This window comes from Protopterus annectens, chromosome 15.part0 (assembly GCF_019279795.1).
Source record: "Protopterus annectens isolate FY-2018-M chromosome 15.part0, PAN1.0, whole genome shotgun sequence".
NCBI lineage: Eukaryota > Metazoa > Chordata > Ceratodontiformes > Protopteridae > Protopterus > Protopterus annectens.
In genome coordinates, this window is record NC_056749.1 from 425,862,531 (window position 1) to 425,883,697 (window position 21,167).

Below are 21,167 nucleotides of genomic sequence, written 5' to 3' on the forward strand. Positions count from 1 at the left end.
TACATGACGTGGCCATTTGTACCTCTACTTTCATCCCAATCGAACACAGAAGGGATGCAGAGGTAGTGGCTGTCTTTTGTTGGGGGGGCAGGCAGTATTCCCAAATAGGATTTCTGTATTCTCACAAACAATTGTTCTGTTTGTTTATTGTGAACTACTATTTATCAGCTTTAATCATTAGGTCTTGGGCACAACTTCTATCTTCTTTCAGGTCACCAGTGGATTAAAAGGTTGGAAAAATACTCTAAAATGCACCAAAGAACATCTGTAACATTATGGCTTCAGGGAGCCCTGGCTTAATTATTTCTTAAATATTATTGCTGTGCTGTCTTGGCTTAGTAGGTAAAGTTGCAAGGAAGCCTAAAGTTGAACAGCAATGCTGAATTTCTTTCCTTAATCATAATTTCTCTTCAAGCCATCATTGGATGAAAAGGTTGTGTAAAAAGAAAAAAAACAAACTTTAAAATTCACATCAGACCATATAGGAAGTCATGACTTGCTGAAGAGTTAGGCAAAATGTGAGAAAAAGAAGAAGACAAATTAATGTGCATAGTGTGGGGAGTGTGGGATGGTGGGAATGGAGGGACCACCGGAGGGTGTGTGCATAGGAGATGAAACAGTAGAAGTCCTTCTATTCTCATGTTGCAGTATTCATGCTGTGGGATCCTCCACCTCAGGCGATCTGAATGTCGTCTCCTATACAAAAGCTTTTAGCCTGGTTGCTGAAGGTGCGTAGGACGTCACACGTAGGGTCATAAACCAAGGGCCTTAAATGTGACATCTGCACGCGCAGACCTCAGAACGTTTCTGCCACAGTCGAACGTCAGATCAATCGCATCACTCCTCTTTATCAAGACATCTAAAGCTAAGTACCCTGTTGGGGATTTCTTACTAATATTCTTGCTTGAAGCTTGGATAGCTGCCTTTTACTTTACCTGATGTCATCTAAGAAAGGTAAATGTCGATGTGGACATCAAATTGTGCATGAAGATACCCACAACCATTGCGTCTTCTGTCTAGGTCAGGAACACGACCATACTTCCTGCGTAATCGGCCAGTCATTTGTTCCCTAAAACTCTTAGAAGGCACTTGGCTGCCCTTAACCTCTACTTACAAAATCAAAGGCTTAAAAAACTAGCCCTTATGATGGGTCCGGAATTGGCTGAGCCGATAGAACCTCCAAAGAAAAAGGCCAAAGTGTCACGGCCTACCACCACTGCCTCTCCATTGTCAGACGCCCCACCAGCCACCAATGTACGGGTTGAGGGACACCCACTAGAGCCATCCACTTCTATGGCCTCCCTCGAGGTAGCCGTACTCAAAGCACCAGCTGGCATGTCCGCAGAGATAACTCAGATGTCGGTTACTCCCAATGTCGAGGGGGAACCAGGTTCTACCAGATGCCCTTCAGGATCTCATGAACCCGAGGCTTCTTCAGCCACTAAGACCCTAGAGCCTAGGCCTACCCTGTCTCCAAAAGCTACTCCTCCTAAAAGAAAGCAGAAAACTAAGCACTTATCTACCCTACCTGCTAGTCATCCAGACTGGCAGTCCTTTACTCAGTCCTTGATGCAAACCTTCATGACCCTAAGATGTCACCATCCACAGCCCCCTCCATTCCTTTGCTCAGTCCAAGGCCTGCTTCTACTGTCTCAATCCTTCCCACCCCCCCAGGAAGAAGAAGAAGAGGCCCTCTCATCTGGCTCTGAGGAGTCTATCTCCTATGCTTCATAAATAGCCTCACCCCTGGAATATTATTCTCCAGATGAGGACCAGAGGACATTACATTTGGTGAAATCATCACCAAGATGAAGGAATACTTCAGATGGGATTCTTCCCAAATGTCAGAAACTTAAAAAAGATATTTTGAATTGCTGCAGGTTGAATCACCCACCCCATCAACCATTCCCCTGGTGATCCCTGCTTACCTTGATGCTTTTGCTTCATGCTCTCAGAACCCTGAATCACAGCCACCAGCTCCAAAGAGACCAAACCATTTCTGTAAAATGCCTGAGGACCTTATGGCCTCCTTTGGCAGACCCTGCTATCATAGCTATGGCCCTAGATAGACAATCTAGGTTTCTCTTCCTCTTCTCTGTTATCGTCTGATAAAGACAGTAAAATTATAGATAGACTGGGTAAGAAAACATAGACCTCTTGTACCCTGGCCTTCAGAGCTATTAACTATCAAATTCATATGGTAAAATTTGCCTTGGACATGGTTTCCCAAGCTAGTATGCTTCTCAGCTCTCTGCCTGATTCCCCTAACAAAACTGAAGTAGCATCTAAGCTATCCGTGGCATCCCAGGTGGCCAGGCACTCTGTAAGATGAAGTTATGATGCAGCAGATGCCTCTGCTAGATCAGCTGCAATGGCATCAGTTATGCATAGATACTCCTGGCTCAGACTCCAACCTCTACCAGAGGACTTTAAGTTAAAAATCCTGGATCCTCCTATTTGGAAAGAAATCTGCAGAGCTTTTTAAAAATCTGCAGGAGAAAAGCAAAGAGCTGCAGGATGTTAAACACCTGCAGGTCTCACCCATACCTAAGTTCTACAAAAACTATCCTGCTAAGACATCCTATGTCAGGAGGGCCCTTTCTATGGCACCTACTCCCTCTAGTAGGCACAGGAAAGGAACTAGGAGACAACCTACCTTAAGGACTACCTCTTCTTAGCCAGCCCAAAGACAGCCCTTTCAGGACAGAAATAATGGCAACAATGGGTGACTGCCTTGCCCTACTTCCCCCGTCTTCCCATCTCTCCCACTGTCTACCCCTCTGGAAAGAAATCACCTCCGACAACTGGGTGTTGGCAATAGTGGAAAATGGATATTTCCTATCCTGGCAGGAAAAACCCAACCCTTGGGGCATTTCTTTCCCACCCAATAATCAACTCCACCTAATTCCTCACATTATACTAAACCTATGGGCTCAAGGCACCATAGAAGCCATCCCTTTAGGACAAGAAGGAAAAGGTTTCTACTCCAGACTTTTCCTAGTCCCAAAAAAGGATGGGCCATGGAGACCTATCCTGGACTTATCCATCCTAAATCTTTATCTGAAAGTACCCTCTTTCAGAATGCTGTCTCTACAGACCCTGCTTCCACTACTGCTACCATAAGCTTTCATGGCCACTTTACCTGAAGGAGGCTTACCTCCGCATCCCCATACACCCAAACCAAAGGAAATACTTAAGGTTTGTGGGGCCCTGTTGTCTTTTTCAATTTACTGCCTTGCCATTTGGTTTGTCCACTGCACCAAGAGATTTCACAAAATGCCTAGCTCCCACCGTAGCATTCTGCATGATGAAGGGTATACAGATCTGTCCATACTGGGATGATATCCTCATTCTAGCAGAACAGGAAGAGATCCTCAGAAAGCTTCTCCAGTTCTCCATGTCCCTGCTTCAGGGACTAGGTTTCACTCTAAACCTTCCTAAATCATCCCTATCCCCAGAACAAGACAAGGTCTTCCGAGGGTGCAAGATCCAGACAGACCTAACGAAGGCATTTTTACCCCAAGAAAAAGTTGTCTCACTGACAAATCATTTCCAGGACCTTCTCCACACAGACCAGTTGTCTGCAAGACCGTTCCTGCGTCTCTTGGTCTTATGGCAGCCACCATCCCCGTGCTCCCCCTAGCCAGGATGCACATGAGGAAACTTCAGTGGTATGTAAGGAATGTATGGTCCCAGCACAGCCATCCTTTAGACTCCCAAATACCTGTCCTTCCTTGTCTGCAAACAGAACTAAGGTGGTGGATACAACAAATTCAAAGGAAGCCTAGCCTACCTCTGCATACACCCACACCAGCTCAACACATGCACACAGATGATTCAGATCTGGGCTGGGGGGCTATTATGAAGGGACTGAAGGTGCATGCACCTTGGCAGGCATCCCTCCTAAAGAAGCATGTCAATGTCAGGGAAATGACAGCGGTTCTGTTAGCCCTGAAGGCCTTTCTCCCTATTCTTCAGCCAAGCCCACTGCTAATCTTCATGGACAACACTCACGTGGTACATCAACAAACCGGGGGGGGGGGACCAAGTTCAACCTCCTGTGTAGGGTGGCAATGCAAATTTGGGATTTAGCCTCACAGAACAACCTATCCCTACAGGCAACATACATCCCTTCCCAGGGCAGCCAGCAGGCAGATGTCCTAAGCAGATCATTCTCCCTACACCACGAGTGAATGTTACACAGGGAAGTTTTTCTAGACATTGTCCACTGATGGGGTACCCCTCAAGTAGATCTGCTTGCCTCATCCTGAACAGACAGCTGACAAAATTCTACTCCAAGTCCATCAAGAAAAGAGAGATTTTGCAGATGATGACAGACAATACTACTGTAACATGTTACATCAACAAACAAGATTCATCCTTACCCTGTGTGCAGGCTGATTACGATTGCTGGTGAACTCTTTTATTTTAGATGACCATAAGGAAAATTTAGGATCCATCCTGTCCCAGTCAGTCAGTAGCAGACTAGCTAAGATCAGCTGCAGATCCCCAAGAAAGAGTGCTAAACAGGGATATTTTGTTCACAGATGTGGCATCTTCAGAGATGGGTCTTTTTACCTGAGCAAAATCATGTCAGGAAGTTCTGCTTCAGAGCATGACACAAACTTGGATGGTGGATGCCTTCTCTTTCAGATGGACAGATCTCTTTCTGTATGCATTTCCTATCCCACTTCTCCCCAAGGTGATCCAGAAGACAAAGAAGAAAGAGCTAGGGAAGCTCTTAATAGAACTGTTTTTTGTCCCACATAGCATTAGTTCTCCCCACTCACTCAGATCTTCAGGGTGAAACCTTACATGCTACCTTTGCAAATGTACCTCTCAACTCAGGACAAGGAGCCCTTATTCACATGAAGACATTGCAGCTCATTAATTGGAGGAATTAGCTCTCTTGCCCTACAGGCAGCAGTTCAGCGAGGACATGCTGGCCATAGTTTAATGAGGCTAGGAAGCCTGCCATAAGAAAATCTGATTTAATGAAATGAATGAGATTTTCCTTTCATGCCTAAGGATCAGGATGCTAGCACAGCACTGATGCCCATAAGTCTGCAATATTAAAATTACTAAGTGACTTGTTCAGTTCAGGCCTGGCATATGCTTTTTAAAGATAAAATCTCAGATATGATCGTAGATCTCCCTGTTGCCTGTTAACATTTCCTGAAGGATGTCCTTAATCCAAAATCACCAGGAAATGGTACAGTATTCCATGCAACTTGAAGTATATTCTTTAAAAGCTAGCACAGCCCCCATATCAGCCTACTGCCTCAGCCCCTTTCAAATATCTAATGTAAAAAATGCTTTAACCCCCCCCCCCCAAAGGATTTCAGAACTGCAGGCTGTCATGTGCAGAGAGCCCTTTTTAGTTTTCCATAAGGATTCGGTAAGTATTAGAACCATCCTGACACTTATTACAAAGGTAGTGACTGGATTTTCCTTCAACCAAACTGTTTATCTCCTTTTGCTCTTCCACAACCCCCAGAACAAGAGATAAATTATTCTTCTTTCCTTAAATGTGCACAGGACACTGAGATATTATCTACCATCAAGAAAGTCAGCAGCTCAGACTAGTCATTTTCATCCACCAAAAAGGGAATATCACTTTGCAGTCAGTTTGTAAGTAACAAGCACATTGCATTTTGTTCTGTTACTCTCATAATAAAAAGAAGCTGGAAGGGACTGTGAGCAGAGGGGAGTGGGGCAGTCTTAGGAGTAAAGTGGCAACTGTGGCCTTTCAGAGAAGGGTGAGTGCACAGGTTATTCTCAGAGTGGCTTCCTAGTCATTAGACCACACATTTTCAAACTATGATAGGCTAGACGTTGCTACAAGGGCTAGGTCTGTGTTTACAACTGCCATCCATCAGGCTTATTGCAGCACAACCCTACTGATCTATCCATTTCTCTAGCCGTCTTAGCTCTACAAATAACCCAGGCAGGAATAATTACTGCAACAGTAATCTGTATGAAGAACATAGTACAACTGTGTAAGAATATGCTATAGTAGTAGATTTTCAAGATCTCTGTAGTAGAGCTCGTACCCTTGTATTATACCCTTTCTGTTCTTGGCATCTTGATAAGAGAATAGTATTCCTATGCAACTACCTCTTCCACTGGTTCTTCCCTCTTGCATAGGATCCTAAGGACCCTGCATACCGTTTAGCAGGGTGGATACTCTGTAAGTTATCCTGGGAATAAAGCTTCCGAATGGTGTGTGTGGACATTAGCTTTATGTAAGGAACAATCCGATGTCCCTAAGGGGTGGATGCCCACCCAGCATGGAAGGAAAAGGTGCTGAGCTCTAAATTTCAGGCCGAACATCAGCCTTTCTGTGGTTGTAGTCCCAGCAGTAAAGACTACTGCAACAATGATCTGCCTGAATGTCTACTGTTATGATACATACTTACACAGTTGTACTTAAGTCAGCACAAAAAAAAAAAAAATAGGTGCATGTGTTGTGTTTCTGTTTTTGCATCATTTTAGTTCTCACTTTGGGATGAATTATGGTAGGATATGGGCATAACTGTTGCTTTTCTAATCAGTAGAGGAGAATCGGTATGCTGTGTGTGCTTGTGCCTTAGAGGGCCTTTGGTAATCTTGCAGATGCTCATGTAATCTGCAATTGGGACAATTTCCTTCATAACATGACATTCTGAATAATGTATGGGTGATAGCAGTAGCTCGTATCAATGTCCCACTCTACAAGCTCCCCTATGCCAATATTAAAAGTTTAAGAAAACATTCACTCCACCAAAATGCATTTGGCCCACAATGACCCTCTCCACGTACCCTCCTCCTGTTAGCAGTCTTACACATACTTGGCATAGTAACTTGTGCTTTACATTTCAAAAGGAGTTCATGGACTTAAATTGATTATTATTTTGGTTTTCTTTGTTATGTATCAACTAGAATAAGGATTTTTGTGCTATACCAGTGTCTTTCCTGCAGCAATGCTAACATTTTGATCAATGTGACATGACTAGATTCCCAAACTCTAAAATGTTTGTTGCAATGGATCACTGTTGCAGTATTCACCACTACAGGGATCTCTGTCCCAGGCGGAGGCCCGATATTTGGCCCTACTTCTAGCGCTTTGCTTCCTTTCCCCCAGTTGGGCTGCCTCCACCTTCTCAAGGACATGAGCATGTTCCCAGTGTAAAAGCAGCATCAGCATACACCCACTTTATTTTCCTGCCATGGTAGAACTTCATAATTGGTTGTATCCTAGTATCTTATAGCACATTAGTCCAAGCTAAGGCTTTCAGAGTTGAGCAGATAATACCATTTGGGATATTCTCTGTTTCATAGTGCTAAGTAAAACCTTTTGGTCACTGGCAGGTAAGCATCTGTCTTTAATGTGTTAGTGGTATGTCTTCATAGGTTCACAAGCAAGTACTAGGCTAGCTGCCCTTGTGGGCCATTTTAAACCATGCCAATTTTCCTCAAAGTTCAGAATCAAACACTGTACCTTGTTGTTTTCTGAGGAAAACACCTTAACCATTATACCAACCCCAACCACATCAAAGATGTCTGTGTGCATGTATTAATGCCAGATTCCCCTCAAAATGCCCAGTCTTAGCGTTTTTTTTTTTTTGTTTGTTTGTTTTTTGGGCTTTCTCATGGTGTGTCCTGTTTTATTTTCTGTGCAAGGTTTCATAAGAAAGCCTCAAGAAGAAAGGAGTTAGATCTTCAGGCCTATTGAATACATTAAAGCAAGACTCTCCCTAGAGAGGCCACACCCTAAGTGGATGTCTCTCTGAAAAAAAAAAAAAAAACGTGAAGAAGTAGGCTCAGAATGAAACAAGACCCAATGGAAGATGAGGGGTGTCACTTTAGTCCTGGAAAGCCTCCCTGTGTCCAAAGGAAATTAATTCATGGAGACATCTTTGTAGTAATCAGCTGTGACACCCAGAACCTCAGATGCCTCTGACAATCCCCCTTGGTTGACTGTATCCCTTTGCTGTGGGTATATCCTCCCAAGCTGCAGATTCAGATTCTGTGGTCAGGTCAGATGCCTATTTTTCAGGTAAACAACACAGCTGTTTCATTAGCATACTTGGTCATGGAGACATCCCATGATATTAGTCAGAACAGATGCCCAAAGCTGTAATACAGAGATTTAGACTTCTGGACTCACATATTCATAGGTCAAGCAGTTGTACCCACCAAGTTAAAAACTAGATATCCAAGCTCCAGATGGTTGAGATTCTAGCCACTGTCTGATCTTCTTGCAAGTGTGATTCTGTCTTTAATTTTTGCAATCATGGAGGTTACTTTAAAATGTTTCTAGTTATTTTGCTAATGGTGCTGGTTAATTACCGCACAATAGTTTAAGAAACATCATCTGCAGACACCCAAACACTGCTTTTAACAGCAGCTGGCATGCAAACCTCAAGGTGTCCAAATCCAACTTTTAGCAGTAGCTGGCATGCATACTTAAGTGCAAGGCAAGGATAGTAGTGACTGACCTCTGTCTTGGTCCACAAAACAGGCTTCCATAAAAGGTAAATTAGAAACAACAGGCTAGTATAATGGTGTAGGGGGTAGGGAGTCAGGAGATTATCATAGTTGTGTGTGTGTGTGTGTGTGTGTGTGTGTGTGTGTGTGTGTGTGTGTGTGTGTGTGTGCGCACGCGCGTGCATGCGTGTGTGTGCAGGAAAGAGGATAATGACTAAATAATAATACTTAGTTCTTTGTATTTTCATTTAAATAAACAGCTAATTCCCATCCCATATAATGAAAGCCTACACTTTTAATGTAAACTTTCTTAGCCAGGAGGTCATTATTTTTTTCATTGCTTTCACTACACGTTAATCATATGATTAATTTTATTAAAATATGGTTCTTGTCTTTTACTGGCATGTTTACACAAATATGCTTATCTCTATACAAACTGATTGCTCTACTACTATCATACTGTTTCAATTCTGGTTGTGATCTGGATTCAGGCTACAATTCTGGTTGAGATCTGGATTCAGGCTAAATCATGCAAGCCCATTTGTTTGTTTGCAAAGTTCTTTTTCTAGACTTGTCAGTAGAGGTTGATGTTGACATTAAGCTATGGGGATACCTGCACTTTTCCTTAATGGTATTTCACCTTTGTTTACTGCTACTACAGCCATTTGTGTATTTTGTCTGTTTAGCATTTCTATGTTTTTCTTGCTACTGTGTGTCCTCTGTATGGGATGTGGTATGAACTTCTGTACATTCTTTTATTCTTTAAATGGAAATTATTTACCAAACTGTTGCTAGTTATAAGAAAGTGCAACTAAGTTGTTTGGAATTAGTACTAATATGTCACTGTTTTTCTGCACATAGGTAGAGGTTTTTCAGACAAAGACCTTGAAGATGCTGTTAGTGGAGGGTACAAGCCTGATAAAACCAGAGGTATGACTTGAGTAGTAAACTTTAATTACTTGCTGTTTTTTCATGAACTGTAGTTTACTAACATTTTTGAAAGCAAGGTAATCAAACTTCCTAACTGGAAAGAAAATATTTCCTGCAGAGGTTTCCAAGGGAGGGTTAACAACCCAGTGCAAAAATTGAAAGAAACAAATGACAGTTTTTTTCTCATTATATCTTTAATCTGACACACTGACAAGCACATATAAAAAGCAATAATTTAAATAGGTTTTCTTTGATTAAATCATTGTTGTACTAGTCTTGATTACTGAGATGTAGCTGCTGGATATCAGCCCAACTTCTACAGAATGCTTTCCCTATAGGTGTAGCTGATGTTTTCCTCCTAAGACATCAGGATACTCCCAGTATAAACCTGGTATCCAACTATACTATCTCAGAGTTTTTGTGCCACAGTACTAAGCCTACATCTCGAGATTTCAGTGTCAAGAATACTGTTACTCTTCCTGTCGTGGTTTGGCCTGCTTTTCAACTCAGGGTCACATGACTACTCCACAGGGGCAACCTTCTTCCTTCTCTTGTTGAGTTGGGATGTCTTTTTTGCTTTGATTTTTTTTTTTTTTTTTGTAGGTAATGGGAAGTTAGCCTTATGTCTGAGACTAAAAAGGGAAGGTGCATCTGGTGTGGGATGATTACCCATAGAAATTACCACAGACTCTACATATTTTGTTTGAGAGTACATAGTCTGCCAGAGATTTGTACCAAAAACATTCAATGTATCCACGGTGGTGGTGCTGCTGTAGCGTTGTCACCTCACAGTAAGACGCTGACCGGTTCGACTCTCAGCTAGAGCATCTTCTGCGTGGAGCCATGCGTGAATGGGCGTACCTTCGTTGAAGGTTGTGCATTAGGGCTGGCAACTCAGCACGTAAAAATCAACTGCCAATCATTAGTGGACTGGAGTTCTGCTGTGGCGACCCCTAACCGGGAAAAGCCGAAAGACACAACAATATTCAATGTAGTTAGCATTCCTTGTACCACTCTCCATCAGAAGAGACTGAAGACCTTCACCTGGCCTGCTGTGACATCCACAAGCTCATCTTCTTCATCTGACATCCCTCACAAAAAAAAAAATATATATATAAGGAAACGGCAGAAAGGGATGCGGGAGATGTGATCCAGGTGTCCAGTGTCTTGGGTTGGTCCAAGGATAGTCGTTCTGATGAGATGATTTTTCAGTCCCTGAGCTGAACATCTACTTGACCACAGGCCTCTGACAATGCTCTTTTTGGAGGCCACTGTACTTGTACACTGGTGCATCCAGCCACACTGACCTGCAACATTTTAAGCTTAGCAAATTCCCCTTTTGGTACTAGAATTAACATATCCCATTTGATGTTAGATTGGCTTTACCCATCCCATGGTTGATAATTATATATTGCCCCTAGTGAGAATAGCTGGGATCATACCATAGAAATTCAGAGGATGCCTTGTATTTTAGACACAGGTCACCTGTTGCCACTTTGCGGGATACAGAGTATAGTGAAAGGACTTTGAATTGGTCCATGTAGGACATATTGTTTAGACCTTATATCATTTTAGTACGGTATCTCTGTAGGCATTGCACTTGTTGAATGTGTCTGGATAGATACATGCTAAAGTGGGCATTATACTCAATGATTGGCCTAATGAGGACAGAGTAAAGGGGGCAATGACATCTTTAGGTCTAGACCCAATCCCTTTGTGTATAAGCTGCTCAATATAGAATAATTTTCTTACAAGAGTGGACCCATGTTGGTGAAAAGTTAGGTCACTGTCCAGATTAGGGGCTTATTGTCAATGTGGTAACTTTCCAGTGTAAATGACTTCCCAACGGATATGATCATGCATTTTGGTATTTATTTTCAGTCCACAATTTTGGCACCAGTTATTTACTTTGAACAAACCTTCCTATAGGATGACTAAGTCATTTGGGGATTCAGTGACTGCTCCTAGTTTACAGTCATCTGCAAACATAGTCAGCCAGAGACCTTTGATATTGGTTTTTACTTCTAAGAAGTAGATGCCAAACAGGAGAGGTCCCAGCACTGAACCCCGGGGGACTCCACTAGTGACTGGTCTTGTGTATTATATTATAGCTGTGTGTGTGTTATACACATACACACATACATATAGAAATGTATCTGTATGTATATAATATATATTAACATAGTGGTCTGAGTGAAGAAGCATTGTCTGACAGATAAAAATGGTAGCTTTTATTGTGCTATTTTATGATGGACCAAATGGAAAAAATATTAACTACTAGGAGACAAGTCAGACTCACTAGTGCTGCGTAATGATGAAGCTATTATCATAGCAAGTTTATGTTCAACATTAGATCACTGTTGGCGTAACCTAAGCTGTATGGATTATATCCTGGCTATCTTTCAAAGCTTCAGGGCTCCTTTCATGTATCCTAACTACTGTGAGGCTTGAGGAGAGCTGCATAAAAGAGCACCAAGAACTTCAGAGCTTTCTTGCTGCTGAAGTAAACTCCCTCAGCAGACATGTTCAAATTCAGAAACACTTCCCCATATCAAAATAAGCAGTATCTGCAAAATTCTAACAGAATTACAAAAAGCAATGGCAAGGAGGCTTAAAGAAGAAAGGGGAGCCTTCTGGAGCCAAGGACTGTCAGAATGACTACTTCTCAATTCATGCACCCAACCACCACCCTGGTAATCGTTTGTCAGCATCAGCAAGGGAGTTTCTCTGGATTTTGGGTTTCATGGCTTCTTTAATTGTCATGATTCCCTTTGGCCAGACTCCACATAAGAAAAATTCAGTTGTACCTCAGGTCAGTCTGTTGTCAGAACCAATACACTTTATCTTTTCAGACGCCAGTCCTAGGGTTCACAACAAGGGAGTTACTATTGTGGATGGACCACTTATCTCCCAGCCAAGGTCTCCCCTTCTAACTTCCCCTTCTCAGTCCTTCACAATAAATGCCTCAGACTTTTAGGGAGCTGTAGTATTGAAAGGGATGAAAGTGCAATGTCTGTGGAACAGGCATGACAGACAAAAGTGCATAAATACCAAAGGAATTTGGATGTAAAAGACCTTAATGTAAATTTTGTATCCAGGACATCTGCAAGGTGTCACAGAGAAGACAGTAGTGATGCGGTATATAACAAACAAGTGGGTAACAAACCTTACCCCCTATTTGCAGGCTTATCATGACTTTTCTGGGAGGTAACTGTTCAGATCAGTTTGACTCTTCCGGCATTCTTTCAGACTAAAACAGTACAGCAGACAAGCTAAGCAGGATTACGACAGAGCCCCACAAATGGATACTTCACTCGGTGGTCTTCTACAAACTGATCCAGCTGTGTGGAACATCTCAAATAAATCTGTTTGCTTCCATTCAACACAGACAGGTAAAGAACTTCTGCTCCAGAATGCCTTGCAGGCATGCATGAAATGTAGGTGCTTTCTCATTGCTGTGGATGGAAATGATCATCGTGTTACCCTGCTGCAGTCATCACACTTGAGTTATCCTGCCATCAGGAGGTCCCGCAGTTGGCCCGGGATCCAAAGTCTTGGTCCGGCGTCGGTTGCTGTCACTTCTTCCCTGACGTCAGTGCGCCAGGGGTATATAAGAGGTATCAGACGCCATTTTCTCCAGTCTTTCTTGCCGCGCGGTGCCCGAAGCAGAAGCAGTTCGCAAGTGCCGGTCGGCCGACACCTGAGATTTTCGATTCGAATTTCAGTCCGAAGTCTTCAATAAAGCTAAGTACCCCATTGGGGAACCTTTTCTTGCCTCAGTCCGATGTCAGAAAAAGTTAACAATTGCATTTCTTGTGGGAAGCAAATACCTCATAAGGACTTCCATTCCTATTGTATTCCTTGCCTAGGCCCAGACCACGACATCACAGGTTGTCGGTTTTGTGCTAGGTTTAATAAACGAACTATCAAACACCATTTTGATTTCGCACGACATTACTTTGGTAGGAAATTTAATTATATCATGCCATCGGAGCAGCCGATGACTGGCATGCATAAAAAACACAAGGATAAGGACAGGCAGCCTAGGAACAAGCCAGAAGGTGGTTATATAGGATTTCTGAATTGACCTATTTAGGAGTATGCTAATGGGGTAGGAGATGGCTGGAGCTGACATTTTTAGGTATTCTGAGGGTAGGTTGTCAGGGGCATTGCTTCCTGGTTTCAATTTAAGCAGGAGTTTGTTTATAGTCGATGGGATTGAAGAGAGAGAAAATATGGTAGTGGGATGGATCATCTGGGTGGTTGTAGGTGGTGGCATGCTTAGTTTGAGAAGGTGGGGGTGGGAGTGTGGCAGTTTGGCTATAGTTTCAACAATGCATGTGTTAAAGACTGTGGCAATTTCTAGGGGTGTTTTTTCAGGGTGTGGACAGGAAATACTTTTTGACCCAGGGCTTAGTAGTGTGGTTATCAAGGCCCAGAATTGCTTTGGGTTTTGTTTGAAATTACGCTGCAAGTTAATATAATGATTTTTTTTTTTTGGAACAAGTCCTAGTAGCCCTTTCTCAAAAAATGTCACATTCATGTGTCCTGATAATATATCAAGACACTTAAGCTTCAAGTGTGGCCTACTGAAACCAATATTAAACCTTTAACATTAGTCTTGCCACTGACTATGTCCCTGAAGCCCAGAGGGACAGCTATTGTGATGACTTTACATAAAAGAGGTCTAATCATAGACCCTGACAATTACAGTCCCATTAGCTTACAGGCTTTGTATGTAAAGTCAAGGAATATACAGGTTTTGACCTCATAAATCCAGACATTGATAATCTCTACCCTGGATCCATATCAATTTGCCTTTGTCAAACACAGATCATGCCTTCTTAATCATGTAAACTTCTGTGCAGAAAAAATGGTGCCTAATGGGTATCTATGCACCATCATTCATGCAGTCTACTTGAAGGGTTTTCAGACTGGGGTGTAACAAAATACTCCTTTCTTGTGAGGGTAGATCCAGTCTGTAGATAATCTTGTGGCAAACCCCTACTGCCTGGGCTAAAAGGGAGTCACCACCACTACCTTTGGAGAGTCCTTCTGGATCTTTAGCACCATCCTGATTATTAGTGGAAGGGTAGGAAAAAAGCTTTTAGGAACTACAGGAACATATCCATCCACAGCAATGAGAAAGCACCTACCTTTCATGCATGCCTGCAAGGCATTCTGGAGCAGAAGTTCTTTACCTGTCTGTGTTGAATGGAAGCAAACAGATTTATTTGAGATGTTCCACACAGCTGGATCAGTTTGTAGAAGACCACTGAGTGAAGTATCCATTTGTGGGGCTCTGTCGTAATCCTGCTTAGCTTGTCTGCTGTAATGTTTTAGTCTGACAGAATGCATGAAGCCTGAAGAGTCAAACTGACCTGAACAGTTACCTCCCAGAAAAGTCATGATACGCCTGCAAATAGGGGGTAAGGTTTGTTATATACCGCACCACTACTGTCTTCTCTGTGACACCTTGCAGATGTCCTGGATACAAAATTTACATTAAGGCCTTTTACTGCCAAATTCCTTTTACCTACCATAAATGTAGATGTTCGAGTGTTCACCCTGCTGCAGTCATCACACTTGGGTTATCCTGCAGTCAGGCGGTCCCCCAGTTGGCCCGAGTTCCAAAGTCTTGGTCCGGCGTCGGTTGCTGTCACTTCTTCCCTGACGTCAGTGCGCCAGAGGTATATAAAGAGGTATCAGACGCCATTTTCTCCAGTCTTTCTTGCCGCGCGGTGCCCGAAGCAGAAGCAGTTCGCAAGTGCCGGTCGGCCGACACCTGAGATTTTCGATTCGAATTTCAGTCCGAAGTCTTCAATAAAGCTAAGTACCCCATTGGGGAACCTTTTCTTGCCTCAGTCCGATGTCAGAAAAAGTTAACAATTGCATTTCTTGTGGGAAGCAAATACCTCATAAGGACTTCCATTCCTATTGTATTCCTTGCCTAGGCCCAGACCACGACATCACAGGTTGTCGGTTTTGTGCTAGGTTTAATAAACGAACTATCAAACACCATTTTGATTTCGCACGACATTACTTTGGTAGGAAATTTAATTATATCATGCCATCGGAGCAGCCGACGACTGGCATGCATAAAAAACACAAGGATAAGGACAGGCAGCCTAGGAACAAGCCAGACTCCGAGGCCTCTGCTGGGCCTGTCGCCAGTTCTCCGGTTTTCATTGAGGCTCCTATGCAGCCCCTGACGACCGCAGAACAGGAACCCCAGACAGCTGCGGAGTCTACTAGGCTGACACAACCATCTTCATTAAGCCCTTCCGACACCAGAGCAGAAGTAGACCCCGGTGCAGTGGAAACACCTTCGGTTGCAGAAGGTGTCTTCAGACCGACTACACTCACCATTAAATCTTATGCTAAGCTTAAAACTCCTTTAAAACCAAAGAAGACTGTACATCAGTCTACAGTTCAAGGCCCCATGCCTAAGAAACAGATGCTTAAGATGGCTGAAGATTTGATTACCTTAATCAGGTGTTCCCATCCCCCTCCTGATAAAAGACCAAGACAAGAGGAGGATTATGCTTCCTCTGACCAGGTTTCAATTTCCTCAGATTCTTCTGAGGAACAGGATTACACTTTTCCACCTAATGAAGACTCTGATGCTGAAGACTCTATTCCCTCAGCATCTCCCCCTGAAGACTACTCCTTTGGGGAAACTTTACATACCATGAGGGAACATTTCCACTGGGAAGGCCAGGACTACTCTGATTCTAAGAAAAGGCTCCGAGAGTTCCTTTTACTACCCCAGCATAGACCTCTTGCTATCCCTCCAGTTTTAGATATTGTGGATGATGTTTACTTGGAGTCTAGTCTAAATCCGGACACTCTACCTCCTGCTCCAGCCAAACCAGACAGATACTACAGAGTACCTGACTCACACAAATTCCTTTATAAAAGCCCTGTGGCTGACCCAGAAACAATTTCCCAGGGTCCTAAGGGAGCTAAAGCTTCTATGGCTAAAAATCCTGTGCCCTCTGAAAGGGATTCCGGAGCCCTAGATAGATGGGGAAAGAAAATATACACCTCAGCAACTCTGGCTATGAGAGCATTAAATTGTCAGTTTCACATGCTGAAATATCAGCAATTCCTAATGTCTCAATTAAAACAAAAAATGAGCACACATACTGAACAGTCTGAATTCAGGGAAATGCAGGATCTGTTGCATGCAGCTGAACAGGTGGGCAAACATACTTTACAATGTGGATTTGATTCATTGGAAGCTTCCTGTAGAGCAGCTGTTACTGGCCCTGTCATACGTAGACATTCTTGGTTAAAAGAACAAACCCTTCCTGATCATGTTAAAGCAAAATTATTGGATGCACCTTTACAGCAGGATGTATTATTTGGTGTCAAAGCAGAAGAGGTTTTAAAGAAAATGGAGGATAAGGCAAAGTCTATGCAGACGGTCAAGTATTCTTTGCAGGTACAACCCCCTCGTTTCAGCAGAAATTGGCCAACGAAAAACTGGTCCTTTCCAGTGTCTGACAGATCACAGAGGGGCAAATACAGATGCCCAAGGGGCAGAGGTCAGTCACAAGGCCCTTACAAACCTCGCCAATGGGGTACTGCTACCCAGAAAGGAGGAGAAGACAGGCCCCAAGCTAGCAGAAGACAAACACAATGACTCAATCCTCAAACTACCAAGCAAATCTCTCCTGGCAGCTCCCTTGGGAGGAAAATTAGCATTTTTTGCAGACAACTGGCACATCATCACAAAAGACAAATGGGTCCTAAACATTGTCTCTCAAGGATACAGATTCCACTTTCATACCTTACCAAGGATAAAAGGAATGCCAAACCTGCCACCAAATCAGTGGGCAGAGGCACAAAACAAATTACAGCTCTCATGGACATGAGAGCCATTCAACAGGTACCTACACAGGAGCAAGGACAAGGAATTTACTCAAGACTCTATCTAGTCCCAAGAAAGGACAAAGCATGGAGACCCATTCTGGATCTTTCAATTCTGAACACCTATCTGCAAGTACCAAAATTCAAGATGCTAACACTACAGCAGCTTCTTCCCATGCTGGGCAAGAATGCTTGGCTAGTAACGTTGGACCTCAAGGAGGCATACCTGCATGTCCCTATCAGACAAAATTGCAGAAGATACCTCCACTTCATTGCAGTTTCAACGCATTATCAATTCTCTGCACTGCCCTTTGGCTTATCTACTGCACCCAGGGTCTTCGCAAAATGCCTGGCACCAGTAATTGCATACTGCAGACAAAGAGGAATTCAAATATACCCATACCTGGACGACTGCCTTATTCAAGCAGAAAGCAAGGACATTCTTTTAAAGCATCTGGCATTTGTCAAACACCTTCTAAGTTGCCTAGGGTACACAGTAAATGAAAAGAAATCAAAACTAGTGCCCTCACAAAACATAATATTCCTGGGTGCCAGCTTGAATACAACGGCCCAGATTGCTTATCTCATGCCAGACAAGCAACAACAGCTGACTCAATATTTCAAAATAATGGCAACAAAGACCCAACTCCCTGCAAGAAAAATTCTGCAGGCCTTGGGATTCATGGCATCGCGCATACTACTAATACCATTTGCAAAACTGCATATGAGGAAATTACAATGGTACCTGAAAAGTGTATGGACTCCGCACAGCCACAGCTTGGAAACAATGATACCACTCATTCCCTGCCTTCAACAGGAGTTTCTATGGTGGGCACAGGCATGTCACCTCAACAAGGGTCAGCCTTTCACCTTACCCACAGCCAGGCAAACTATGACAACAGATGCATAGGACTATGCCTGGGGAGCACACGTGGCAGGACAGTGCATTCAGGGCAAATGGACTACGATCAGAGGCATCTGCATATCAATCAAAAAGAAATGCTAGCAGTACAGAATGCCCTAACAGCTTTCAAGGACCTCTTACACCCAGGACAACTAATAATAAAGACGGACAATACCACAGTAATGTGGTACATAAACAAGCAAGGGGGCACACATTCCTACCCACTATGCAGGCAAACAATGACCTTGTGGAACACTGCACTGTCTTACCAGGTTCAATTACAAGCACAATTCCTGCCAGGAAAGAAAAACACATTGGCAGACGACCTAAGCAGAAATATCATGGATCCACACGAGTGGAAACTAGATCCACAAGTATTTGCAAAGATAGCTCAAAAATGGGGACGCCCAGACATAGATCTGTTTGCAAGCCCCCAAAACTACCAACTTCAAAATTTTTGCACAAGGACATTCCATCCACAAGCTTGGAAAGTGGACGTCCTCTCATTCAGTTGGAAAACATTAACGTCGTATGCCTTTCCTCCACTGCCTCTTCTAGCAAAGGTACTGCTGAAAGTCAGATTAGAGAGGCCAGAAATGATACTCATTGCACCAGACTGGCCATGCCAGCATTGGTATCCAATTTTAAGGAACATGGCCCATGGCCCACCATGGATTTTACCACAAATTCCTCACCTGCTCACCCAGCGAGACAATCAGATTCTACACAGCCAGCTCAAGACTTTAAACCTGGCTGCATGGTAAATTACCTAAACAACCAGCCAACACCTCTGTCCAAAGCTGTTATGGATGTCATTTTGGAGGCCAGGAGGCCCGGAGGCCCAGCACCAGGAAAACCTATTCAGATAAATGGAAAAGATTCTGCGCCTGGAACCAGGCTAAAGGCCAAAATCCCCTTGATCCAAACATTCCTCAGATTCTACAATATTTAACTGAGATGTTGCACAAAGGACTTTCCTCTTCATCTATTAAGATCCACGCCTCAGCAATTTCAGCTCATTACAACATGGATCTTCCTTTATTCTCACATCCACTCCTAAGACAGTACCTCAGAGGGGCTAAGAACATAAGACCGCCAAGGAGAGCACCAACACCTACTTGGGATCTCAACTTTGTTCTGGAAAAGCTTACACTGCCGCCCTTTGAACCAGCTTTTTCAGCGGATTTAAAATTTCTTTCATGGAAAACTGCCCTGCTACTAGCAATAACCTCAGCTAGAAGAGTCTCAGAGCTACAGGCACTAATGGCAGTGGAGCCTTTCCTCATTTTTCATGAAGACAGAGTCTCTCTATGAACTAACCCTTCCTTTATGCCAAAGGTGGTATCCAGTGTGGCCCTAAACCAAACCATTCATTTGCCCACCTTTTTCCCAAATCCCCAGAACAAAGGAGAAAGACTCCTGCACTCTTTGGACATTCACAGGCAATTGCGTTACTACCTGGATAAAACTAAGGCTTTCAGAAAATCTGACCAGTTCTTTGTAGCCTATGCTACAGGATCACAAGGAAAAGCTATCTCAAAACAGACCATTTCTAAATGGATAGGGCATTGCATACATTTCTGCTACACGCATCATGGGAAACCGGTACCTGCAAACATTAGGTCCCACTCCACCAGGGCTACAGCTACATCAGCAGCCTTTCTCAGGGGAGTGCCAACCAAGGATATTCTGGAAGCTGCAACTTGGAGTTCAGTGCACACCTTCACCAAACACTATCACTTACCTCTATATTCTAAGACTAGAGCTGGTTTTGCCACTGCAGTTTTGCAGGGCCTACTAGCTTTTTCTAACCCTGTTTAACTCCACCTCCCATCCTTAGCTTTAGGATTCAACCCAAGTGTGATGACTGCAGCAGGGTAACACGATGAACATAGTACAGTGTTGTACCTACCATAAATGTAGATGTTCGAGTGTTCACCCTGCTGCAGTCCAGGTTACCCTCCCTCCATCCCCTCTGAACTAGCTGAACTTATTTATACCACTCTATCCTATACAACCTCTGTGGTGTATTTGCTTGTGCCTAAAGGTATTTTTATTTTTATCTATATATATATATATATATATATATATATATATATATATATATATATATATTGCCTACCTATTGGGGGCACCTGACATCTGGGGCAAGAAAAACTGAAGAAAATGGCGTCGGATGCCTCTTATATACCCCTGGCGCACTGACGTCAGGGAAGAAGTGACAGCAACTGACGCCGGACCAAGACTTTGGAACTCGGGCCAACTGGGGGACCGCCTGACTGCAGGATAACCCAAGTGTGATGACTGCAGCAGGGTGAACACTCGAACATCTACATTTATGGTAGGTAAAAGGAATTTGGCAGTAAAAGGCCTTAATGTAAATTTTGTATCCAGGACATCTGCAAGGTGTCACAGAGAAGACAGTAGTGGTGCGGTATATAACAAACCTTACCCCCTATTTGCAGGCGTATCATGACTTTTCTGGGAGGTAACTGTTCAGGTCAGTTTGACTCTTCAGGCTTCATGCATACTGTCAGACTAAAACATTACAGCAGACAAGCTAAGCAGGATTACGACAGAGCCCCACAAATGGATACTTCACTCAGTGGTCTTCTACAAACTGATCCAGCTGTGTGGAACATCTCAAATAAATCTGTTTGCTTCCATTCAACACAGACAGGTAAAGAACTTCTGCTCCAGAATGCCTTGCAGGCATGCATGAAAGGTAGGTGCTTTCTCATTGCTGTGGATGGATATGTTCCTGTAGTTCCTAAAAGCTTTTTTCCTACCCTTCCACTAATAATCAGGATGGTGCTAAAGATCCAGAAGGACTCTCCAAAGGTAGTGGTGGTGACTCCCTTTTAGCCCAGGCAGTAGGGGGTTTGCCACAAGATTATCTACAGACTGGATCTACCCTCACAAGAAAGGAGTATTTTGTTACACCCCAGTCTGAAAACCCTTCAAGTAGACTGCATGAATGATGGTGCAT

The 21,167-nt window shown here is 43.3% G+C and overlaps 1 protein-coding gene across 1 annotated transcript in view; it reads left to right on the top strand.

Annotated features, from left to right (window-relative positions):
* CD99L2 (CD99 molecule like 2) overlaps nt 1-21,167 on the top strand; it is a gene marked incomplete in the record, with an annotated part of 1,047,726 nt that overhangs the window by 874,794 nt on the left and 151,765 nt on the right. The window contains 1 exon segment of the mRNA XM_044057164.1: nt 9,331-9,399. Coding sequence (XP_043913099.1) covers nt 9,331-9,399 — 69 coding nt within the window.